We start from the raw sequence: 27,392 nt of genomic DNA on the forward strand, positions 1-27,392 counted from the left end.
TCATTTTGAAAATTAAAATGTTCTTTAGGAGATTTCAGTATCAACTAAAACTGAGACTTACTGCTCTAGTGTGAAATCCATAGATACACACACACACACACACACACACACACACACACACACACACAAGCACACATGCCATCCTTGTTCTCTCCTGTGGTGAGAGAAACTGCAGCTTGATGGATGGGGAGGAAAAAAATGGGACTGTGATTAAGTAGGTGGAGGATGATGGTGGGGCTGGGTGAATATGGAGAATGTTGAAAAGTTTGGAGTATATCGGACAAAATGGGAACGTGATTAAAAAAGACTCCTCAGGATATTTGATAAATACATTAAGTGAGGCTCCTTTTTAATTGGAATGGTGAATAGTTCACCTTTTTACATTTCCCATTTAGTGATATGTAATGAAGGTTAAAAGTCTGATTCAGGCTTGAAAAATAGTGGTAAAAATATTTCAAGTGTGTAGACAGTCTGTAATTTTTTATGTCCAAAATTAAGGTAGATAATTAATTGAAAATGGAATTACCCTGAGATCTGTATTTCACAACATTACCAGATATGCATTTCGTAGGTCATTAAAATGTAATCTTCTTTTTGTGCATAACATACCTTTGTTAAAACTAACCTTTTCGGGCTTCCCTGGTGGCGCACTGGTTGAGAATCCGCCTGCCGATGCAGGGGACACGGGTTCGTGCCCCGGTCCGGGAGGATCCCACGTGCCGAGGAGCGGCTGGGCCCGTGAGCCATGGCCGCTGAGCCTGCGCGTCCGGAGCCTGCGCTCCGCAATGGGAGAGGCCACAACAGTGAGAGGCCCACATCAGAGAAAAAAAAAACAAACAAAAATCTAACCTTTTCCCTCTCAACAATGGAGGGTTCTATGAATCCTGTTTTGGCACCAGGAACTCTGCACAAAGAATAATCTTATCCTACGAGTTGAGCTAGGGAGACACGTCAGATAGAAGATCTTCTTAGTGGGATTCACTCACACTTTCCATGACATATGTTTCCTGGTTTAAGTAAAATGTAACAAGTGGCATGTGTGGGTTTCATATATATTTATACCATTTTTCTCAAATAATCATGAATGGATATTACAGCTTTCCCTGTGTGAACTTCTGCACTTAAGATAGCTCCTTTATTTCTGATCAATGGAAAAACAAGTAATAAGATGGAATCTCTATTATGATTAGTATTGTTCTGTTTCTAATCTCACGCTTTGCTTTAAGTGTTTTACATATATTATCTCATAAAAATTCCATATATCCTTGCAAGTAAATAGTGGTATGAAGGAAACTGAGGAACCCTGGTTAATTTATTCAACATTTGCCTAGGGTTACATCTCTAATAAATGACAGAGTCCACATTTGGTTGACTCTAAATTCACGTTCTCTTTTATACCCTGCGGATTTCTCACTTAATCTCATATGAGTATAAGGTAACCTCCATGAATTTATTTTCCTTTGAAATAGGAGAAGGTGAGGTTTGTAAAGCCCAATACTGATGTGCAGGATGACGCCCAAATGGAAGAAGACAATTTCTAGAACATTATTTCTAAAACTGTTATGAAAGACATCCCCCAGAACATAAGTTTCAGGAGGATGGGGACCTGGTCTATTTTGTTCTCCACTGTATCCCTTTTGCTTAGAACATGGAGCAGCACATAGTTAAGTGCTGAATAAATATTTGTAAAATAAATAAATGCGAAAAGAGGAGGAAAAGGTTTTGTACACTAGATCCACCAAAGACTGGTGGAAGCTGTAGTAAAGAAGTCATTTAAGCAAATTTTTCTCAAAGTTATACAATAATAAATTAGTTTCTTCCTTTATTCAGGAAAGAATAAGTCATCAATGCTTTCTCCTGTTTTAGCTCAGGACATGAAAAAGACAGAGGGAAAGTAGGGGACCCACTAATTTTGACTCGGGCACTGTCATAGGCACTCCTCATCATTTAATTTATTTCATTTTATTATTTTTTTAATTGCGACATAGTTGTTTTACAATGTTGTGTTAGTTTCTACTGTACAGCGAAGTGGAGTTCTCTGTGCTATACAGCAGGTTCTCATTAGGTATCTATTTTATACGTCTTAGTGCATATATGTCAATCCCAGTCTCGCAATTCATCCCACCCCCCCTTCCCCCCTTGGTGTCCATACGTTTGTTCTTTACATCTGTGTCTCTCTTTCTTCCTTGCAAACCAGTTCATCCGTACCATTTTTCTAGATTCCACATATATGCGTTAATATACGATATCTGTTTTTCTCTTTCTGACTTACTTCACTCTGAAGGCCAGCCTCGAGGTCCATCCACGTCTCTACAAATGACCCAATTTCGTTCCTTTTAATTTAACTTGAAGCTTAATTTAAGCTTCAAAGCAACACTATGTAGTGCATTTTATTTATCCTACTTTATATATAAGAAAACACAGGCTCAGAGAGGTTAAGCAACTTGCCCGAGGTTTCCCAGCTTGTAAGTGTTGAAACCAGGATTCAAATTCAAAGTCAGACTGACTCAGAAGGCCCACTGCCTTTTCAATCGCACCGTGCTGCCACTAGGTTTTACAAACTCATGAAACTCTAGTAGTATTAGATAAATCTCAATTCCTAGACTCATTACATGGTAGAGCTTCTGGGGACCTTGTCTGTGATTGATGGGACCCTCATGTAACAAATGAGGACAAAAAAAATCAGTGATTCATCCAAGTCCCCCTATTGTTGAGTAGCAGAATCAGTTCCAGGCTTTGTTCTCTTTTGATATCATTATTCTGCCTTTTTAAACCCAGTCACTAGAATGTACCTTTTTTTCCCCACACATCATTATCCTTCTCATGAAACACATCATTGGGTTCTGGGATTTTTTTGTCTGTTTTTTTTGTTTTATAAAACTCTTTTGCTTGGTTACTGGCCTCTTGTTTTGGGAAATGGTAGTGGATCAATATGCAAACTGCATGATTTTCAGTGTGAAAAACATGCTCTTTAAATTATAGAATGGAATATAAAGATGTTGGTAAGGCTGTGACAACCCAGCATGAAATTGAGGAAAGATGGGAAAACATCCCCCTTGTGGGATAATCGTTGTGACTTGATTATTAACAAGGCTAAAAGATTAAAAAGACTTGCTTGGGGAGAGGAGAGAACGGATGCATGGACACAGGGGGAGAGGGGGAGGGCGGGATGAATTGGGAGATTAGTTTTGACATAAATACACTACCATGTGTAAAATAGATAGCTAGTGGGAACCTGCAGTACAGCACAGGGAGCTCAGCTCAGTGCTCTGTGATGACCTAGACGGACGGCATGGTGCGGGGGGAATGGGAGGGAGGTCCAAGAGGGAGGGGAGATATGTATACATATAGCTGATTCATTTCATTGTACAGCAGAAACTAACACAACATTGTAAAACAATTATACTCCAATTAAAATAAACAAAATAAAGTACTGGAAAAGAAAAAAAAGACGTGTTTGGGGAGAGGAGGTGCTTAATATCTAGAATTGCCATCTAAACTTTGGGAAATTACTAAATTACTAAATATCCCACTTGCTTTGGTTAAAAATTGTCTTAAAATTCATTACACTCCATTCTAACAGCATTATCTTTTGAGGTAAAGAAGTGGTCCTTCCTATGGCTGTGTCAATATTGTACAAACTCTATTCTCTTAGCCTTGGTCCACACTTTCAGTGATACCAGATATCAGGTTGGAAATCCTTATCTAAAGGTTCTCTTGTGTTGGAATCCCACTTAATCTGAAGAGAGATTTTAGTCATTCACTTCTATATTATATACACAGAAGAAGGGAGACTATTGATATTCTAAGGTAGACATAAGAATTGAAAGATGCAAAATTGGAATGTAGCTTTCCTGGGGATGGGGACAGATTGCTCTGGGGAAGGTCATTGATTGACTGAAAGGTTATAACTGGAATTTGCTTAATTGCTGCCAGAATCTGGCAGGGAGAAATTGGTGAGCAACTGTGTGGGCACTTGAGATTTTAATTTCTTAGGAAAAGAGATTGAGAGTGTTAATTAAAATTTTTCATTAAGAAGATCCTGTATCTGTCAGAGTTTTTAGCCGCAGCAAGATCTATTCTAGCTAGTGAAGCAGAAAGGGGTTGATTGAAGAGTATTATATAGCTCACAGAATCTCTACAAGGGCCAGAGGATTTGACTTGGATCCATCAATATTGCAGAGAAGGCAAGAGATTCAAGAGAAATGTCTAATCACACCATATGTGACTGATATAGCAGAGACCCTCTTGCTGAAATTACCCATTGCTCAGCACATATAATACTAAGAATTGGACACTGGAAACTTCACCTTCCCTGTACCCCTAAAACCAGACACGTCCACCTCCTTTCTTGCCCAAATGTCCAATATCCCCAAATTTGGCCTTATTTTCTACTTGTTCACTTCTCCCTCTAAGACTCATTTAAGAGTGCCTGCATGGTAGAAAGTAGGTCACATATAAAATTCTGTTGTAAGAGGGTCTGGGAAATGTCTATAACTTTCCAAACTCTGACTGTAAATATGAGAAGAGAAGCTGAAAGGGATTTGCATTGCTCTTTAGTGAGTGATACTTCAGGGAGTATGTGTTGGAGTATATCATCAGACCTACCCCTCTCTCCTATCGGGCTAGAAGAGGCATTGATGACATTTCTTGGAGAGAAAGCTGCCCGGAGTAATCATATTGGACCAGTTGAGTACCCAACTGTAGAGAAAGTTAGGTCTTTCCTTCTTGGAACCACCAGTCATTCTTTGTTGAGTCATTTCAGTCTTTTCAGTTTGAAAATAATGCACAGGAATAATTGAGCTGCGGCCAGTCTGGGCTGACAGCGCTATATCAAAGATCAGAGCAGAGAAGCCTTCGGAGGGCAAATAACTGTTCTCCAAGCCACAAGTGTTTCTCAGTGGTCCCCTTGGAGGATGGACTCACTGTAGAATTAGAAGATGGCCGAGCTGAATGGAACTGCCAGGATGGGCCCTTCTGTGGGGAAGCTGTGGTCCTCCAGGCAGTCCTGTCTGTGGGAGCAAGTGCAGGCCAGGGAAGCGGGCTGCTGGTAGCTATCACCAGAGTGCAGAGTCAAAGATGAAGCCGAGGTGGGGGCTTGTGTGGAAGGCACCTAGAAGAACTGAGATTTTCCTAGGTGCCACAAATGATATAGCCTAATGATCATCTTGGATCGTTCTAGAATCTTGAGTTATCATTGACCTGGAAATTATTAGTTGCGTTATAAACAAGATACATAAATATTGTGAAGTATTGTGAAACTCCTTTTGATACTGACAGGCCAGCTTGGCATATATCTGCTTCCAAGCTTGCCTGACAGAAGGGTGTTCACAAATGGCTTCTGGGGTAGACAGAGGGAGAAGCACATGGATGGATGTCAGTGTCGCAGGGGGTCCAGGCAACAGTGTTAACATCCCTCTTGCTGTCTGTCCACCAGTTCATGCTCTGCTGGTACCAAGTCCTTGTTAAACTTCCCTGCTCTCGATAACCCTAATTCCTTTTATTTCTTCCCAGCTATTTCTAAAGGTTTTGCCATGTCGCTGCTCTCTCTTTTTGGATGATTTCCTAAACCTCTCAGGTTTGGCAATTCATCTTTAAAGATCAAAAGGACAGCAACCATTTAAGTGTGAGATTCAGCTGTGTGCAGGACACAGCGTTTAGCAACTGATCATTAAATGGGAAAGGGGGTCAGTAAAGTGATATTCCCAGCATTCTCGAGTCTCTCCCACTAAGTAGATTCTTTTGTTAGTTAGAAGAAAGATAAAAGATGCTCCCCAACATTTCTTTCTATTTTCTGGGCTCTGACATCCCTTGGGAATGAGCGTGCAACCCTCTGTGGATGAGCTTTGCTAGGCTGAGAGACTTTTAACTGTGTTGAAAGAGGTGAATGCACAGAATCCCACTGTAGGCCAGCCTGGAATGGGCTCCCTCCCCTCTAAGACCCCTGATGGGGTTGATGGCTGCTGCCCTTGCATTTGACCAGAAAGAGGCAGCCTGGGGCATCTTATGGGGATTTTGTTCTTTTTGATCAGAGGGAAACACTCTTATTCAGTTTGGCCTCAAGGTTTTCATTTCTTTTTTATTCTGCTTGTGGAAATCTTTGAAAGTCTATTATATTTCCCATCCATGATACTGTTCTTGAAGTGAGAAAATCTAATTCTGCAACTTTCTTGTTAGAATATCTGTTTTGTCTTCTGTAAACTAAAGTCTTCAATGAATATCTCATAGCACTATTGTAAAGATGAAGTAATTTATGTAAAAATGCCTGATAAATGTGCAGTATTTTTCAGACTGTTTCCTTCCTTCCAAATGGATTTCTTGAGGTGGGCGTTTCCCTCAGCACCTTTTCAGGCAAAAGAATTATGGTGATTACAACGACAGTAATTATAGTCAATATTTCATGAGAGCCTAGTAGGTTTTGATTATAGTTGGGTACATTGCTCATACACTGTGTCATTGAATATTCACAAAAACTCTGTGAAACAGTTACTATGATCATCCCCAATTTTATGTATAAGGAAACTATGGCTTAGAGAAGTGAGATGACTAGCCTAAGGTGATACAGCTAATAGGCAGAGGAGCCAGGACTTAAATACAAGGCAGCCTGACTCTAGATCTCCTGCATTATGTACAGCTCCTACCCCTGTATCTATTCAACACGGGCATCTCAGTTTCTTATCTAAGAAAGGCAATGAATTTCAGACCCACTTATTCTTCTTAAAATCCCTCTTTTATCATCATTTCCACCAGCAACAGAATCAGATCCTGGCTCGTTAGCAGGACGTGATCATCCAGTTTGGCTCTTGCCGGATCCTTGTTCCTGGCATTGCCCGTATACTCTGCCTCAGCCGCATCCAACTCCCAGAGATGGCCGAACGGGCCATGAACTCTTATATGTCCATTCCTCTGCACCTATGGTTGTAGAAACCTGGAACTTGTTCTCCTTCCTCTATACTTCATACATTTCATTCTGTAAAAGCCAGCTCGTTCATTGAGCAAGTATTTATGGAGTCGGTTCTATAGGCTAGAGTTAGCATCAGGGATAAATCAATGACCTATATGGACCTATAGAGCAATAGGAAAAACAGGAGGATAAATCCCAATGTACTGCTCAGAGTACAAAGGCTATGAAAGAGAGCAGCACGCTGTCCTTTGGCATTGTTTCCAATGTATTCATTTATTTATAAAATCTATTAAGAGCCTACGGTGGTAAAGGTTGTATGTTAGGTGCTACTGATATTAAACAAGTTTCCTTCCCTCTTACTGCTATGTTCTAGTGGTGGTGGTGGGTAGATAATAGTGACCAAAATAAATAACTAGTAATTAAAATTAGAACTACATATTAGAGTAAGTGGTCTTAAAATCTAAAGAGCCAAGTGTCAGAGTGACCAAAAGGGAAGGGGGCTAAGTTAGATAGAGTAACTGGGGAAAGCTCCTTTGAGAGATAACTTTTGAACTTGGACTTGAAGACATAGAGCAGCTAGCCATAAATGAAACAAGGGGAAGTTCAAAGTCCTGAGGCCAAAAAGAGCTTGTTTTGTTCAAGGATTAGAAAAGAGATCAATATGAGAACTTGCCAGACTTCCCTTCCGAGCCTTGAGTCGCTACCTTTTCTCCGAGGGCTGGCTCCTCTGATGAGACATTCACCCCTGCCTCTGCCGAGAGCGCACGTCTGCCTTGCCCCACCCTCAGCCTCCTGAGGTCAGGAGCCACAGCCCATTCCCCTTTGCAAGTTACTACATCTCACGTCCCTAGTCCCTGAGAGGAGCTCAACATATAGTACCGACTTGATGGATGAATGATGTGTCCAACTAAACTGTCCTGGTCTGGCTCACTAGAGCACATCATTCATTCACTGGCTGCCAAAAAATGTATAGAGAAATCACAGTTAAAGCACAGGACACTCACCTGGAAGAAGAGTCACCTGGGTGTTTTACTCCCATCCTTGTTAAAGAATTTTTGTTTCTAATTGCTGGGACAGATGTGAGGACTAGGAACTATAAATATTTGTAGAGTTTACTTCATGCTGTGTGTCTGCTTCCGTCTCCCTTGGTAAATTCCGTGCTCAGAGGCTCATTAGCTATGTACACACAAAACAGCTATATAATAATTAGTATCAAGGAAGGCTGCATAATAGAACAATGTTTGCACTAATTAGATACTGGGTTGAGAGACCTTCTTTTTATTTCCCCCTGAAGCTTCTGCATTTCTCCTTTCTAACTTCTGTTTTGTGTCTTAGGTTTTAGCGATTATCATCAGCATTTCTTGAGCATCACAAAAGTAGTTGCTATTTATTGAGTATTTACAACGTGACAGGCACTATACTAAGCCCTTAGCATGCACTGTCTCACTTGGTCCCCACCAAAGCCCCAAGGAGTTTGGTTCGCATTTTACAAACGAGAACACTAAGGTTGCAACTTGCACAAGGTCACTAGCCAGTGAGGGGTCAGGCTTGAACTTGAAGTCAGGACTGTGTCCAGAGTTCTTTTCTATTATACCAGTTCTTCCTAAACTGAGTGCTTCCTATGGGATCTATTTGGGTATGGTAAAATAAATGAATAGTTTTGGTTTCTGTTTTAACGATAATTCTAAAACATTGGTATAAGCATGTTTGGGGTCATTTGCGATTGAGTCATGTCAGATAATTTTTGACTCAAGCTGGGGTCCTCTAAAGGGGTTGAGTTCCTCCAGAGTAAGACGCAGCAGTGCAATGCACCCTGTTACACTCAGTGGCCTCCAAGGCTCGACCCAGGGCTGGATTCAGGGCTACCTTCTCTCCACTGTGAGATTCGTAGAGATGCTGGTGCTTCCCCAGGATCCAAGGCACCGGTGTCCTGGTAACAAGTGCTGCTAGCAGAGATACTTTGCACACTCTCCGTGACTCCAGCCAGCTTGACCCTGATGCAAAGCCTTCAGGAGCCTACAGGGAAATCAAAGCGGGCTGGCTGTTGCTCAGCGCACAGACAGGGAAGAGAAAAAAAGGCTTTTTCAGGAGGAAAGAACAGTACTTGTAGAGAGCTCATCAGAAACCCAAAGAGCAAGAAGCAGGTAAACATTTTTCTGGTGTCCTCCTTCTGGGTCACACAGGGGCAAGGCCCAGAGCTCTGCTGCAGGTTCACGCATTCACAGCACTCGCTTTCTCAAGGCAAAAATAATTTCAGGAATTATTTTCATTCTACAGAAAACAGGACAACTTTATTTTCAGGTCTTTGCCCAGATGCACAAGAGTAATTAATTAAGCTGCTGTGAAGGCTGCTGTCTAAAAAAATGTAGAGAAGTCGACAGGAATCTCCTCAGACCTAACCTTTGCTGCTGCTGTAGACAGGGCATTGGGTGGATGGGAAGGAATCAAGTAACGGGGAAACGTAGCTCACCTGCTGGAAATCTGGAGGACAAGGGTGGAGACGGGTGAGTGGATTAACGCAGAGAGCATTGTGGAACCATTAATGAGCATAAAGTCCTAGAGTATGCAGAACCAAAGTCAAATATTCAAATGATGCTATTTAAAATGTTGGGAACAGATTTTTTAAAAACATAAGAATAAACACGTATATTTTGCATCTCTACAACTAATGAGGGTGATCTGAAGGATATACAAAAATGAAAACTAGCGTGAAGTCTAGTTCACTGCTGTATTAGCTTGCTAGCACTGCTGTAACAAGGTACCATAAACAACAGAAATTAATTTTTTCACAATTCTGGAGGCTAGAAGTCTGAGATCAAGGTTTCAGGAGGGTTGATTCCATCTGAATGCCATGAGGGAAGGGTCTATTCCAGGCCTCTTTTCTTGGCTCATAGATGGCTGTCCTCTCCCTGTGCCTTTACGTCGTTTTCCCTCTGTGCATATCTGTGTCCAAACTTCCTCTTCTTATAGGGACCCCAGTCATATTGGATTAGGGCCCACTCCAATGACCTCATTTTAACTGAATTACCTCTGTAAAGACCCTGTCTCCAAATATGTTCACACTCTGAGGTATCGGGGTTAGGAATTTAACATGAATTTTTGAGGGGGACATAATTCAGCCCATAACAACTGATTCATATATATATATATAATATACATATAATATATATATTATATATATTTAAAACAACTGATTCTTATATATATGTGTATATATATATATATACACATACCAAAAAATTTCATTTGAGAGTGAATAAAAAATGATTTATTGAGCTGTACTTACCGAGCTTTTAAATATTCTAGAGTTCAAGCTTTTCCCCTTTTTCATAAATCATAATTTGAGTTTCCAGTAACACCAGTCATATAATATTAAACATCAGATATGGTAATAGAAAAATAATGATGTGCTAAGTGGGAATTACTTATTGTTTATAATGATGCATTTCATTTCTGACTTGGGCTACAATATAAATTTTAATATTTTATAATAAGGTAAATTTTCTACCTATGCCTTCATTATTGCAGAAACAAGCTTTTAAACATTTAAATATCATATTAGAAATAAGCGTTCTTCTTTTCTGCTTTTGATGTAGAAGAAGGCAGTTAATCTGTGTGTGGGGAAGTCACTGTCAAGAAGTGTAAGATGTTGAGAGTGGCCTAGGACTGAAGAAGGGGCAGATGCTTTGCCGAACAGAAGAAACCTACACATTCATTCCCCCATCTAAGGCTGTGTGTGTGTGTGTGTGTGTGTGTGTGTGTATGTGTGTGTGAGAGTGTGTGTGGGGGGGGTGGAGAGAGAGAGACACACGTGGATTTAATTATATCACTCTATTCTAGCTTCTAGAGCTCTGCAAAGTAGCTGGTAGGCGTGGGACGGAGTTAGGGCCAGCAGTATCACCAAGCATGACAGCATATGGTGACTGCCAAACCAAACACATACATACCCCGAGTCTCTAACACAGGTATCAGATTTGCATGCTATTGCACCCGCAAATATACGGGCATAATCATAACCTACATTCTCAAAGCTGCCTATGTAAAATCACACATTCTTTGAAGAGTTTCACTTGCTTTAGCTGTATTTGCCTCTCTTCAATGTTATTTAGCACTTAAAAACCTTTTTTTTGGCCAAAGCTGAAAAAGACAAAATTTAGCAGCTGAAAGTGAATGCAAACACACACACACGAGTGCACGCACGCACACACACACACACACACACACACACACACACACGCACAGAGCTTTTTGTTTTCCTTCTGTAACTATCTACAAGAGAGAAAGCCCTGGATTAAAGGATGTACAGATGAAGCAACTCTGATTCCTTTCTTCACTGATCTTCTCTCTTGTGAATTCAGAGGAAAAATCCACAAAAATTTTCAGTTGTTTTTACATTTTCAAACACATGAATAGGTGTAGCTGATACATAAGGACAATGTGAATGTGCTGAGCTAAAAAGAGGGGTTTGACTTGGTGACTTTCTACCTGGTACACACATGCACATAGGTCAGATCAGGGAGTGACCCCATCACACTCATGTCTACTGTATAAAGGAAGCGCATGCTAGAGAGGATTCCTTTCTAGATGGGTTGGAGAAGCCAATAGTTATCTCAACGTTTTCCTTCAAAGGAAAGGAAACGGAGAGACAAGAGGGAAAAGAGGCTGAAAAGAGGAGTCTCTGGGTGAAGGGAGAAGGGCTTCATCTACTGATCCAGCGAGAGTTGTTTCGGAATATAACTGACATGCTTAGGGACTTTTACTAAGCTTGCTTTGGGTGGTTGATGAAATAATTTCCTCACCTCCCCTAAATCTTCCGTTAGGTTCACATTACTCACCGCTGCTCTCATGGCTGGACTTGCGATTTGGAGGCTGTGCAGTTAAGTGCCGAGTCACCTCTCAAAGTAACTGGGGGCAGAACAGAGGTTCCTCAGAGGGTCCAGACACATTTTGCTTGTGTCTAGACACAGATGTATACTATTCTTTATGCACATCTACTTGATGTCAGAAAGCAAACATGTGTAGAAGGGCAGATAATTGGGAGGAAGTTGTAGGTATTGTTATGAAATAGAATTGATGAGCAAAAAGGAAGGTGGACAGTGAGGGAAGGAACAGCTATCAGCACATGGGCAGCACTGAGTAGCAGCCGTATGCAGGTGGATATGTATGTATAGAGGTAGGTATGTTTTCCAATCATAATCCTAGAAGTAAATGCATCGAGTCCCTAAAAGAGGAAATGAAGTGAGTGACATTACAAAATAAGAAATCGAAGAGGAAACAACTAATCATTACACAGATGTTGGACCGAACCATATCTGAGAATAATATCTTAAGAACAAAAATCTAACAGATTATACTATTGATTTTTAAATATATAGAAATTTCTTCCCGTATTGTGCCACTTAATATTAGGAAGTTTAATGAATGGTGCCATGCTGGGAAGCCAAGCCAACTAGTACCTGGATCCCTGGTGGATCACTGAGTTGTACATTTACAATTCAGCAAGCCTTGTTATCAGTTCTGAGACACAGCTGGAATGGTGCAAGGAATTAGATATTTCCAGGTGACTAGGCAGCTAATTCTTAAATACAGGTGAGTTCCTTTAAATAGGTTCATGAAGCATTAAAAGGGTGTTGGTGGTATCCAGATTTTGGACTTATTTACATTGCGATGTTACTGTTTGTCAGTAATCTGATCCCTTTCCTTCACTCAGTTTTCATGATTTATTGAATGAGTCTCCACAGGTTAGCTTTAGGGCTTTCTATGGCATGCCTCCCGCTGTCCCTGTCTGCTGGTAATCTTGACCTCTGAATCTTCAGTGTCCCTTTCTGAGTGTTCATAGCTTCCTCATATAGGAAATTCCACCTCTTAGAAGGTACAAATCTCTTTCCTAGTCTAATCAATAGTTCCTCCCATCGATTTAATGACCCAAAGCCATTTTATTTGAATCAGTGGCAAAGAGAGGTTGACTCAGTTAAAATTCAAGCGCCTCTCAAATCATTTCGTCTCTTAATTTTCTTTTTTTGTTTTCTGTCTACCCCATAGGTCGTGTGAAAGAAAGAAATCAAACCAAGACATTTTGCTCAGAAAATGAGATTAGCTTATCCCAGAATTTTCAATTCTTCTGCTTCATAGAATAACATTTCCTCTCAAGTTCTTCAAAAAAATCTTTAAACTGATGTCTTTCAATGCTCACTCACAACCTTATTTCTTCCATATTTCCCTAATATTGGATATGGGAGTGGCTGTTTACTTGTACCATCCACATGGCAATCCTATTTCTAAAAGGGCCTGTGAATAGATGGAAAAGAGATGATGCATCCTGTTTGATTATTTGCCTTTTGAGAACGAGTTTGCTGTGATAGACTCATATAGGTTGCTGATAAAAATTTAAATTGGTACTTCCTTTCAAGAAAGAAATATGCCAGTATATACCTAAAGCTTTAAAAACATTCTGTCCTTTGATCAAGTAGATCCTCTTCTAAAAATTTATACTAAGGCAGAATTTTAACACACAATGATTTGTCTGTAAAAACACACATTGCACCATTATTCATAATAACAGAAAGTGGGAACACACCAACTGAGCAGCAAAAGAAGAAAGGTTACAAAAAATAAGGGTGGGCATATCATAAAGGAATACTACTTGGTCATGTTTCAAAGTATATGCAGTGGCATGAAAACGAATACGACAGAACTTTTAGTATAATATACTTTATCAACTGTCAATATGTTCCTAGCTTAAAGTGTATATTACATATATTTATAGAAAGGAAACAAATAGAACCTGTTGCTAAAAGTGTTATCTCTACATTGTGGAACCATGGATAATTTCTTTACCATATGTTTCTTTATTTTCTATATAAGCTGGTATTACTTTTAAAACAGAAAAGCTAACTAATATTTTTTAAGAAGAATGAAATAACTCAGAGAAGAGGAACTCTCTCCCCCCTCAGGCCAAATCTACTATAGACATACTTTTTCTCCCTACTAATTAATTCTCTTTTACATCACATGCATTTGTGGTGTACCAAGAGAAATATGGAGTGAAGCCATAAAAATAGGTGCCATGATCTTTAATATAAATATACACTTTCAGAGTACTTTACAATTATGAAAGACTCTCACATAAAGCAATCTTGAGAACAGTACTTGTAATGTAAGCTCTGTGAGAGCAGAATTTTGTCTTGTTTGCTATTATATCCCAGCATTTAGAACAGCACCAGATATGTAGTCAATATAGAGTAAATATTTTCTATATGAATTTTTTTGTTTAGTAATAGTAAAATGGGATCTTAGAGGTCATAATCTCATATGATATTCACGATGGCCCTATGAGGAGGATATACCAGGTTTTATTATCCTCAGTTTACAGAAACAGATGCAGAATGATTGATTTGCCCAAGATCACAGAGCTGGTAAATGGAAGACATCAGTTTGAACCAATCCTCTAGGTGAAGACTTGGTTCTCAGTACATTCCTAACAGAATTTGTATCCTCATTGCCTGACTAAACAAATGGCCGTCGTGCCACTTATTTCTTCAAAGTCCGTCAAGATTTTGTTTTCTATTCAGATTTTAAAGTATATATATGAGCTCAGAATTTATTCTAGCAGAGCTCATATTATTCTTATTCTTCTCACTGCCTCTATGCTTTACGATCAGTAGTTGCTATGCATTGAAAGAATTTTCATGGCTAGATTTTGAGTTTTCTACATAGAATATGGTAAAGATGGCACTCCAGGTTCTGTGATTCATAGCAATATGAAGATCCCGAATCGTTTAGAGTATTCCTTTTTAGGAAAGTCTTAGTGCTTTCTGAACGCTTTCAAATATATCTCAAACAAAAATTCCTGCTTCTATTCAAATAATACAAAGTTTTACATATATACCATGAGAGAGACATAAGCACTTTCTTCCATCAACTCAAAAACTGGCCAAAGAAAGGATGAAAGTTTGGAATCCCAGGAAGTTAAAGCACACCAAGGGCACCACTGTGAGTTTCCAGTGCAGCAATGTCTCGGGAGTGATCATTCAAGGGAACAGAACAAGCCCTTCGCTCTCATGTTTTGACAATGGCTCATTTCCTGTTTGCACCCATTTCTGCTTCACAACTTCAGTCCAGGTGGGGAAGAGTGATAGTAGCCTGGGGTGTTATTTGAGGTATGGTGTGTGTGTACTTCTGTCCCTTGACTTGGCTCTTTCCAGTGTGAATTAAGGTGCCAAACTATTTCAAGTCAGGACAATGATCACGTGGGCTCTTAAAACCTTTGAGAGTAGCCACTGTATGACTTTATTACAAAGCACTTTGTTTTACCCAGTTAGACCCCTGCTCTAGGCCAATTCGTGACCCTCATGCTTAGAGGAAAGGTTTCTTTCACCATAACCTTGAAAGACTACTAAAATCGGACACTACTTTTACCCACAGAGTTAATTCAGGACTTTAAAGACAAGAAAAGTGTTGAGAAGCTTGGATAAATTTCATGTATATATGTTTGTAAATTATTCTTTGTAAAAAATTCTTCAAAGAATACTTAAAGAAGAACTTTAAATATTTCAAGATTCTGATTGAATTTATACTTTTTTACTTTCCTCGAGAAATACTACTTTTCTATGTACTAATGAGTTGACTATCTTTACTTCCCCTTCAAGTGTTTATTTCTTCACTCTGTATGCAACAAATATTTTTTTGCATTTCATGTACTAGGCTTATCATGTACCAGGCACTGAAGACACAGATGCAAAAGGCAAACATAGTCTCTACCCTCATAGGAAGGGGAAAATGCATGTTAAATAATTCAATACAATGTTACTAGCAATGAGAGGCACAATGGAAGTGTCTAACCATGGGTGAAGTATGCTTAGCTTGGGAGTTTGGGAAGGGCTTCCTTGAAGAAGTGAAACTGAAGATCTTAAGAATGAGTTGATGTTGGCCAAGCAAAGTTAGGATAGTAGGAATAAAAACACTCGGGTAAAAAGAACGTAATATGTAAAGACTGAGGTGGAAATAACCAAGGAAAATTCAGGGAACCTCCATAAGGAAAATGAGTACATAAGGAAAATGGTAAGCCAATGAGGCATGTGTTCTTGCCGTGCTGCAGACTTATTTAGTTCACTGAAGATTTACTAGTCAGCTATAATGCACTAGGTACCATGCTGTGGGCTAGGGGGTTAACAGTAGTAGAGATTCTGCCCTCTCACAGCTTATGCTTTGGTGACAACTACAGTACTAGAGATAAGTGCTCTGCTGGGGAAATAAAGGTAATAGGCTTCTAACTCAGATCAAGAGCTTAACAAACTAGAAGTGGTGTCAAAAGTGGTTCCTGAAGGATGGGAGGCATTAACAAGATGAAGGTGGTCATGGAAGTGTGGAGTTGATGGAATAAAGAGTGGGTTTGAAGGCCAAAGACTGAGAGAGAAAAAGGAATGATGTGCTTGGGGGAATTGAAATAAGCCTAAGTGTAGAGATTCAAGTAAAGGGAGGTGATCTGAACAACTGGGCAACATATAAGCACAAAATAAGACCAATGGGCATTTACTACAGATGTGATGATTAATGGATGTGGTACTGTGCTGTGCAAAGAGGTCCAAGAGTCAGGGAACGGCCCCTCATCTGATTCTACTGCTGGATCATTGTAGACCTTGAGAAATCACAGACACTCTTTTGGCTTCTCTTTCTGCACCAATTACATAGGGGAGTTGGATTAAGTTCTTTCTTGATCACAGATTCCATGATACTATTTAAAAACCCTCATGTAGACAGGATAAATAAAGCTTGAGAGGATGTTCACAAGTTTTTGAGACCACAGAGACAAGTAGTGACAAAGCTCATTTTGTTTGTCAGTAAAATGTACGTAAAAGTCACAATGTGAGAAATCAAATTGACCTTATACAAATACAAACTCTTCCTTCTTTCCACTACCTTTTACTGAGACTCCTCATTTTTCTATTTATATTGAACCCAGAGTGGACTTAAGGTGTGTAGTGTGTCAAAGGAATGCCATGATGACTTGTCAGTTGCATCAAAAAAATAAATTGATTGATATTATGCAGATTATATGGCAATTGGTTGATTTCTTAGTATTTAGCAAGTTGTTAATTGATGAATATAAAATAAATGTCAGGCTCAGGTAACAGAGAGAGGATGAGCTCTTGCCTTTACCAAGGAGAACTGAGGAGAGATTCCCATTCCCAAAGTGTTCCCTGAAATGAACAACCTACATTAGTCAGATCAAATAGTGTTCAATATTCAGAATAACTTTAAGTGTTATGAAATAAAATTTTACAAACACCTGATTGGTATGGGATCCATTTACTTACATATGAAATAGGGACATGCTAGCCAAAATATGCAAATTATTGCCCCAAACATCCACTCTACTGGAGAGCTAGAGGATTATAAATTACTGAGGCTTCCCCAGTAAGGAGGGGATTTGGAGAAAATCAGACAAAGGAAATCAGAGTTATATTTCAGTTGTCGTCTTAGATTATTCCCTGAGGATACCATTTTAATATACAGCTGTTACTTCAAATGTCAACCAAAGACTGGGAATTATTAAATGTTCAGACATTATTTGTCCAGAAATTGAACAGAAAACCTTCTTTGATCTTAGAGGTATCTTTAAATTTGGAAGTTCTGGTCATCTCACCTTTAATAGGTTAAAAAAAGGGAGACTTTTATAATGACAAGTAAAAATAGAAAGAATAAAAAATTGTTACTTCAGTATGGAGAGGGGGAAATTTGAGGATACACGTGAACAAAATTAATGCTTGTGAGCAGCAATTTAGCAAAATTTTAGCAACTTCTGACCTAATTGTGTATGTTGCACCCTTGAAGCTTGAGTAAAGGAAGTTTAGGACAATTACTTTGTACAGAAATACTACTTCATCTAATACATAATGGACTTTGGAACTTATCTGAAAAGCTGGTAAGAATGGGAAAAGCTCAAGCTCTGTTTAAGTATAAGCTGGGTTTTGTACACCATTTGTGGCTGGTGTCATGTCCCCTCTCATCATAAGCCTTATGACCCTCTTGGACACATGCCCTATGATCTGATGAACAAAGCCCTAATCCCTACTGGCCATTGTTTGCGTCTTGATATTCCTCTGTTGCTCAGCACATTCAATAACCTGCTCAGTGCACATGTCTTGGTGATGACAAAGAGTATTAATCTTACAGAGAAATTACCTCTTGTTCTTAGTCTATTATCACACTAATCATGACTGCTTACCTTTATTGGCACATGTCATTGTGCCATGTTCTGTTCTCAGTGGATTTTATACAACTTATTGAATTTGGATATGAACCCTACGAAGTGGTACTATTCATATGCCCGTTCACAAGTGAGGAATCTGAGACACAGATACACAAATTAACTTTCTCAGAGTCTTATAGTAACTAGTGATGGAGCCAGAATTTAAACTCCAGCAGTCTGGCTCCAGTCCCAAATCCATACATTTCTGCCACTATTGTGGACCCAATGGGGGAAGAATTTTAGCAACGTTTAGCAATATCCTTTTACTCGCTAGCCTGGTGATGCTGACCATTCTTATCTTTGGAGCCAAAGCTGACACGTCCTATTCTACACTGCATTCTCCTATGCTTAGGAAAAGGGAGACGGCAGATGACTGAATGGAAAAGGATAGTCTTTTGATTTAAATCCTCATAGGTTTACTCACCTGGTTTAGCCAGGTTGGTACATTCCACTTGCTTCATCCAAGGCTAGGAGTCTCTGTAGAGTCAAAGCTCCATGTTTGGTAGGTTCAAAGGTGGTCCTTCACATATGAATAGCTGGCTAAATGTATAAACAGAGGGCAAATCAGGAGTGGAAGCACTTTGAAAATGTTTGTCAGTAAAGAATGCTTATCAACTCTCCATGGAAAGGGAATGTGGGAAGTGAGGGGCTGAGAAAGCATTTGTAGCTCTCCATTGAGCAGTGACCTGGCTTATTCTCTCAGAGATGCTGGCTGTGTTTGTATTTTCTAAGTAGGAACCCCAGACAGTATGTTGTTTATCAAATGGGGGCAACCAGTAAGATAACAGGCATGTATATGTGTTCACACAGGGAGGTAAGCTGTATTACTCCTGCCTATTCTCATAGGCATTCTCCTGGCAAAAGCACAAAAGAAGACACCCCCCCACACCAGACACACACACACAGACACACACACATACACACACACACACACACGTACTTTTTCTATGTATCTAATAATTTATCTAATCATTTCATTCCTGGCCATTTAAAAGACAAGTGGCTCCCTCCCTCACAGCTTACTAATGCAATGCTTTTTCTTCTCTTTCTTTTATTTTTAATCACAGCAGAATCTAAGAAGAAGAAAAAGGAAGGCAAGAAACAGGAGAAGATGCTGGACTAAAAGACGCCACCTTCCGTGGACCATGAAAAGGACATCAGCAAACAGGATCAGTTAACTATTGCATTTATATCTACCGTAGGCTTTTTATTCAAAAATTATCTATAGCTTAAGTACACAATAGGCAGAAACAAAAAGAAAAGAAAAATTTTGTAGTAGCATTTTTTAAAATGTATACCGTAGTACAACTAGGGGCTTATAATAAAGGACTGTAATCCTATTTAGAAAGTTGACTTATAGTACATGATAAGTGATAGAAAACTGAGGTAAGTTTTTTGAAGTTATGTGATATTTTACATTTTAAATCTTTTTTTTACATTTTTTTTCTTTTGGCAGCAATTTAAATGTTATGACCATGTAAACTACTTCTCTTGTTAGGTAATTTTTTTCACCTAGACTTTTTTTTCCCAATTGAGAAAAATGTCTACTAAACAAAGCAGCAATAAAATATGATCATCCTATTTGAGGAAAATATCTCTTTTTCTGCCAATGGATTTAAAAAAAATTTTAGTCAGCAAAATGAGGAGAGCAGGGTCAGAGCATGTCCTAGTTCAACGTTGACTTGTTTAAAAAGAAAAGCATTAAAACATGAAATTATTTTGCTTTGGCAGAAATATTTGTTTTCTTGATGAAATTATTTTTCCATCTGAGGAAAAAAAAAAGACTAGGAAAATAAATCAAGGTGATGCTGGAAAAAAGATGCTTTTGTGTGCAATAATTTGATATTGTAACCCTTCTCCCTTTGTCACCTACACTCACCCATCCGACCTGTTAGCAGTGAGAATTGATCATACAAGCTAATTAAATCACTCTTGGGCACAAATGTTATATAGATGTAGCTGTAGATGTAGCTCTATAACTATATATATATATATATATATATATATATATATATATATATATATATTATATTCTAACTTTCTATCAGTATATAGTAGGTTAGACTAGTGGTACTGAATGAAACAAAAGTTCCAAAGTAGTCTAGTGTTTGGAAGAACAGAAAAATGCTCTTCTTCTATTGAATAAGTTTGGGCTTGCATAGTCAAAAATCAGTAACACCAGGCAAAATAGTAGCCTGTACTTGGTTTCTATAAGCCAATAATTCTTACTCTATTATCTACTATATAAGTGCCACGGACTGTCTGTACAACTAACTCCCTTATCTGCTGAGCTCTGAACACAGTTTTTAAGTAAATATCATAAGTCTATGTTTCTATTATTCAGAGAAATAACCTCTCAGAAGTCAGCTGGGATTAGCCTCAAAGTATTTCTCTTGAAAAAGCCGCTTCTAATTTTAAAGCGATAAGACTCAATAAACAAACACTTATCTATCTACCAAGATAACTCTAAGTCCACTTTCAGAAATGATGGTTTCAATACCTTGGGCTAACCATAAAATAATTACAAACTGGTCTGATGATGCAGCCAAAGTGTCTTCAAAGCTGTAGTATTTTTGCCATCTGGTCAAAGACTCCACTTGAGCTAGGCATGTTGGAAGGGTCCATATCTCCCCACTAAGTCAAAGCCAACTGCCAGTGGGGAGCAGAAAAAGGGATGGGCTTCTGGGCACATACATGGAGCAGTTTATAGACTGGTGCTTAATAAAAGCAGAGTACCTTGTAAAGTGCAAATGCAGACACTTTAATAGTGAATGCAGTTCTTTTACAAGTGAACCTTAATAGGAGAAAAGTACTCATGGGGATGGATGGAGGAGATGAAAGGAAAGCATTATCTTGACTGGGATTTTTTTGACAGCAAAGACCCTAAAAGGATAGGGATGGTGGAAAAGCCTACAGCATATTTTGTTAGCCTCTCACCTAATATTGCTCCTCCATCATCATTCAGCCAAAATAGCAGCCCATGAATCAGTAATAAGCAAAGGTGAACTAGAACAAAACCTCCCAAAGGAAAAAATGGTCCTGTAAATAACCATGGCATTCCCCCTTTTTTCAGGACATGGCAGGACGCCAGGGGTTCTCTGCTGTGTGGAGGATGATCCCTAACACATCATATAATAACGCCCTGATTCTCTGTGAAAGCAAGGCTTGGAATGCTAATCTCCACTGCACAGGGTATGAAATTAAACTTAAATTCTCAAGAATTATTCTACCCCAGCCCCAGCTTTAAACATCTTGCTAAATCTCACTGAAGTCTTGAAACCAGAAATACAAAGGATAGACTCCAAAAATCACTGACTCTCAAAAATAGGAAAAAAAAAAAGACCATCTTCAGTATTTCATAGAGTGCTCCACCAACTCTCTCCGCCCAATCAATCTGAGTTTTATGAACTTCTTTACCCTAGTGTTCTTTAAGTCTGGAGGAAGGAAAAGGAAATGGAAACAAATCAGCTGTGTTTCCTTAAACAACCTTAGACTGAAGGCAAGGTTTCCTTCCAATCATCAAGAACAATCCTTCAGTTACCAGACATGTCATTCAATTCAGTGACTGCAGCCTCCACACCTGGACTCGGGTAGACTTTCTGATTTATCCTGAGTTCCATATTTCTGAAAGTCTTAAGTTGTTTCACAACTTCTTTAAATGAAAAACAAAGGTAAATATGCCTTAGGATTCACTGGATGAGGCAATAGAAAATACTGTCTTTCACAAATTGAATTATTTTAAAATAGTTCCCAAATATAAAAATTCAAATTTTATCAACCTTTAGTCATGGGATTTTCTAATGGAGTGAAGCAAACGGCTTTCTTCCCATTAATCTTCTCCCCAAAATAATAAGGCAGATCAGCATCCTTGGATGTGGAATATCAAAGCAGTCAATCTCTCTCTTTTTTTTTTTTTCCTGGCTTGGTTTTAATTTAATTAGTTGAAACCCTTAAGCTTTTAAAAGTGGAATCAATCAGAAAGCAAGAGCTCAGAGAATCATGTCCCAACCCCTCTCATGTAAATTCAAATTTCAGATTCTCCTTTGGAGTAAAACAGGCTCTTCACTGTCTACAAGTTTATTTCTGAATTACAAAAATTCTCTCCATGTTTTTCCCTATCTTACCATGTTTTTCTCCTGTGTTCCCCTACTCAATCTGGGCTGCCAGAGGACATGTTTTCCCTTGTATCAGGAAATTTAAGCAGCAGACAGTAACTCCTCCAGGTTTGTCAAATAGATGCATCTTCAAACTACTTTTCAAAGAAGATATAGAGTCTTGGAATATATTTACACAAGGAGTAAGGTGCATAATGTTATTCTGAGTATTCAAGAAGCAATACCTACCTCAAACTTATGTGGACTCTAATTCCCCTAGAAATAAAAGATATGGCACATTTTAATCAGAGAAAAACATATCATGATCTTAGAAATCCACTCCCTCCCGCACTGTTTCTCGTCTTCCCAATCTTTCAATTTTCCAAATAAGGCACCACAAGTAAAGTAAATGTTCAGCCCTGTTTGGGTCACAAGTAAAATCATGTAATTCAAGAATATTTCAACACAAAGGAATGCAAACTGACATGTGTTTTCTTTTTTGAATTTAAAAAGAGAAATAAAGAACAATTAGCTTTCAATGTCTAATTTCTGTAATTAATTTTTTTAAGGACAAAACCTTAACCAGCAGAACATTTTTTGCTATATTTATGTATATATCCATTACAACTACTATATGAAGTTATTCATGGGGTTGGCTAAGGAGTTTATGTATCTAGGTTATTGCCACATATTTTCTTTTGTTCTTTGGAAATATGCATGGAAGCCATACAATTTACATTAGAGAATGACAGCATGGAAAATCCTGACATCATAGCCCTAAACTTCTGGGAATGGAGGGATGCCTTACAGTGTATACAGATATAGTGATTGAGGCCATATACTCAACTTGCTCTTAGTGGAGACACAAATGTTACATAAAATACACTAATCACAGAGAATCATTTTTCCCTCTGTCTTTTGATTGTCAGATCCATCAAATATAGGAGAAAGAAATCTTCAAGAATCTCAGTTTCTGAGATTCTTGGAGAATTACATGAATACCTCAGTTATTATAAATGACCAACAGATTGAGATGTTTGCAATAAATGATATGTTTTAGACTTCTAAGTCCAAACTTGTATGCTTTTAAGGTAGTCATAGCTAATAATTAAACTTCTTACCAATTTATTTAGAGATATGCCAAGCTGCTATCTCTTGGCAAGGAGGAAGGGAGAGTTATTAGTGATCTATTCTGGGACGTGGTCAGGAGGAAAGTGGGCAAGTTGTGTATAACTGCTCTGATCAAGAATTTCTGGAATCTCTGAATTCCCTCCCTCTGTGTTAAGCTAAACAATATCTGGCCATCTAATGTAGTTTTCTATTGGCAGTGTCTGGTTTAGGTTTGTATTAATTAAGTTAGGCAACTTAACCAGTGCTGGAAAATTGAATTCAGACTTTCTAGTGAATGCCTACTTATCAAGAAATTTGACCATATCCAAAGTGGGATTCCATTCTCCTAGGAAGTGCATCTCTAAAGTCTGTCTGAACAAATGTTAATTCTATGACAATTATATTGATTAATAGAGATTAATTCCTAAAAATCTCTTTGAATACACTTTCCCTTCCAAATTCTGATTATCTATTTCATCCCATAGGCTCTGTCTAGTTTAAATTCATTAACTAATTTATGCTTCCTTGCATTCGAAATGTTTATAAAGAGCTCAGCACAGTTATAGGTGCCAGGGATGCAGCAAAGAACAAAATGGGCCCCGCCCCCCAACCCCTGTTTTCACGGAATTTACACTCTTGCTGGGGACACAGACAATGAACACAATGAATAATGTTTTGGTTACATATCGCATAACAAACCACCCAGGGCCTTAAAACAGCAATGACTGGGGCTTCCTTGGTGGCGCAGTGGTTAAGAGTCCGCCTGTCAATGCAGGGGACACGGGTTCGAGCCCTGGTCGGGGAAGATCCCACATGCCGCGGAGCAACTAAGCCCATGCGCCACAGCTACTGAGCCTGCGCTCTAGAGCCCACGAGCCACAACTACTGAGCCCACGTGCCACAACTACTGAAGCCTGCGTGCCTAGAGCCCGAGCTCCGCAACAAGAGAAGCCACCGCAGCGAGAAGCCTGCGCACCGCAACGAAGAGTAGCCCCCGCTTGCTACAACTAGAGAAAGCCCGCGCGCAGCAACGAAGACCCAACGCAGCCAAAAATAAATAAAAATTTAAAAAAAAATGATTTTATTATCTCCTGACTCTCCTGGTGGGCTGACTGGACTCATCTGGACGGTGCTTTTGTTCCGTGGGATGTTAGCTTGAAGGGCTGGGACGTCCACCATGGCTCTCTCACATGTCTGACTTCTTAGTGGAAATAGCTGGAGAACCGGCCTCAAGTGGGACACTGGAGGGCTGGGCCTCTCAGTTTCTCCGTGTAGTCCAAGGACTCACTCTTTCCACACAGCATTGTCTCTTTCTACAGGGTCTGCCCAGAAGAATAACCAGCCTTTTCACAGGGCTGCACAGAGCTCTCCAAAGTACAAAGTTGGAAGCTGCCACTCCCTGTTAAGGCTTAAGCCTGGAACTGGCTTAGCACCATTTCTGCCGCATTCTCTTGGTCCAGATGAGTCACAGAGCCGCCCCAGGTTCCAGCGGAGGGGGACTAGCCGAGGGAGTGAATCCCAAGAGGCAGTGTTCACTGGGGGCCGTGTCTGGGGACAAAGCACGCAAAAAAGTAAAATATATAGTAGATGTGGGGCAAGTGCAAGAGAGAAAAATACACTACCAAAGGGCAACAGAATATTGGGCAAGTGCTGCAATTTCGAATACAGTGGTCAGAGGAAGCCTCCAGGAGAAGGTGACATTCAAGCCAGCCAAAGCTTGAAGGAGGTGAGGGAGCAAGTCAGGCGGCTATTGTCATCGGGAGGGAGGGAGCTACAGGCAGGGATAGCAGCAAGGGCAGTGAGTGCAAAGCCCTGAGATGGGAGCTCCCTGCACATCTGAGGCAGAGCAGGGAGGCTGTGAATGAAGTAAGCAAAGGATAAAGGAGTAAGAGATCAGGAGGGTAAGGGGAGACGAGGTCAGCACCAAGGAGCTTTGGCGCCAGAGGAATCATTTTATTTCTCCCGCGGGAGACACCGCTTCCTCAATCACTGGGCAGGGCGGGGCGCCGGGGGGTGGCGGGCAGACGGGGAATGTTGGCAAGCCCTTTGGTGGCTCAAGTTTCTTCAGGATCAAAGGTTTACTAATATAACTGGTGAACAGCTCATATCCCATTTTTTCCCTCAAGATTTATGCAAGATACGTGGCAACGTTCTCAATTGCCCTGATCTACCGTAGCAAGCTGGATGATCCATCTCTGAGTTTGGTTTTCATCAATCTCAGTCCCATGACAACTAGTAAAAAGAGATGCTTGGGGCACGGTGACAAGAAGACTCTGGATTTTAGTCCATGCCTCAAAGTGAAAATTTTAACATTTGAGCTCACAATTCCCTCAGTTTCATTTATCCAGGTCTATTGCAAAAGCCAACAGTTCCTAGAAGTTTCACCCACAGTGTTCCAGGCAGCCCAGTGAATGACCTTATTTCCTAGCTCTCCACTATATGTCATGAACTTTTAATTTCCCATCTTAGAATTTTAATGTCAGCCCCATTGCCTTTTAGGACATTTTAGCTTGATAATTAATTCCACATACACCAGTCATCTCTGGGCGGGGGTGGGACGGTCTGTGCCCTATTCCACACCTAACAATCTCCCCTATGCTTTTGTGCTCATTTCTGCATCATTTAGTGTTCTTTGATTAAAAGCAATAGAAACTTCTATTCTTAAACTGAAGCGTGTGTGCGTGTGTGTGTGTGCAAGGGAATTTCCTGAAAGGATATTGAGTAGCTCGAAGAATTGAGTGGAAGAACTTAGGGAAGGATAGAGGATCAGAGGAACATTAAGATAAAGACACCAATACCCAACAATTCCTCATAGGCCTCAGTTCCAATCATTTCTGGTCCCTCTCTGTCCTTGCATTCTTGGGACACGCCTCCTGGGAAGGAAACTCTGGGTGGCCTAACTTGGGCCATGTGGCACTCCTCTTGTCAGAAGTCCATTGTCTTCTGATTGGTAGCCCACCAGAATCACATGGAAATGAAGTAGAGAAAGTCTTCAAAGAAGGCCACACTTGTCAGAAATAAAAAGGAAATATTAAAAATGAAGCATTCAAATAATAAATATTTTAATCATTTATTTTAAGGATGTTTAATATTAAAAATAAAAAATACTAGGAAATAAGCATTGACATGGGTTGGAACCATAATGCACAGAAATTTGAATGCAAAGAAAAGGGTATTGTTAGGTGACAAAGTGGTGTTGGTATTTTTTAGTAGAAGACTGAAGTGAGAAACGGTGTCTACACTTGAAGAATTTTAGTGTGTCACCTGGAAGTGGTTTATAAGATAAATGTGAGTAGTGAAGCACTTAAGATGGGGAGACAGTTTAGGAAGTTGTGGGAATTTTCCAACTGAGAAATAATGAATGCCATTTGGATCTGTCATACATTTTGCCTCTGGCGACCCAGTCATTTTTTTCTCTGGATTGTTTCTTTTTCTCTTCTATCACTGTTGCCTTATTATTTTCTTTGTGATCCAAGGAGATCTGACTTAATAACACATTTCGCTTCATGCTTTGGGAGCCTAATACCACACAGAGTAGATATCTCAGAGAGTAAAGCCGATTTAGAGAGCTGACCAGTTGTCATAAACTTCCTGGTTCTCTGCCTTCAAAGCCCTCCATTTCTATTAGCATAAATCAGGTCCGCTTGACCAGCAGACTTAGTCCCAATATAGGCTTTGTGAACCCTCCTCTCCTTAGTCATTTAAGTTGATCTGACTCAATAATAAGAAATCCGTCATCAAGCCAATCTTGCTTTCTTGTGCTCAACTTGTGTCCAGGTGTAAGAAACTTCCACTTTATTACCCTTCTCTACCATGTCCTTAATTAAATTCCTTGTAGTCAACCCAGTATTCTTACCCTCATAAGACTGGGCTCTGTTTTCCTCTCTCAATCCCCTGCCCTAACCACACCACCACCATCCCAGGTATAGTCCTTTTCTGAATCTCTTCCACATCCTGACAGACTCATCTGATGCAAATCAAATTTCCAGGCCAGGGTATATATTCATATTTTGATTGATCTTAGAGTACTTGT

General features: G+C 39.6%; 1 protein-coding gene across 7 annotated transcripts in view; it reads left to right on the forward strand.

Annotated features, from left to right (window-relative positions):
* PTN (pleiotrophin) overlaps positions 1-19,965 on the forward strand; it is a 103,621-nt gene extending 83,656 nt beyond the window's left edge. For 4 of the 7 annotated variants that reach the window (XM_007111646.4, XM_007111645.4, XM_024127566.3 and 1 more), the window contains one exon: positions 12,947-13,056. In XM_007111646.4, the coding sequence (XP_007111708.1) occupies positions 12,947-13,041 (95 nt within the window). In that variant the 3' untranslated portion in view covers positions 13,042-13,056. Of the gene's footprint in view, positions 1-12,946; positions 13,057-19,222 lie in introns of those variants that run through there. The other 3 variants (XM_007111647.3, XM_024127562.3, XM_007111648.4) reach the window with 2 other exon arrangements.
* Positions 19,966-27,392: the final 7,427 nt, after the last annotated feature.

Source organism: Physeter macrocephalus, chromosome 5 (genome assembly GCF_002837175.3).
Source record: "Physeter macrocephalus isolate SW-GA chromosome 5, ASM283717v5, whole genome shotgun sequence".
Classification (NCBI taxonomy): Eukaryota; Metazoa; Chordata; class Mammalia; order Artiodactyla; family Physeteridae; genus Physeter; species Physeter macrocephalus.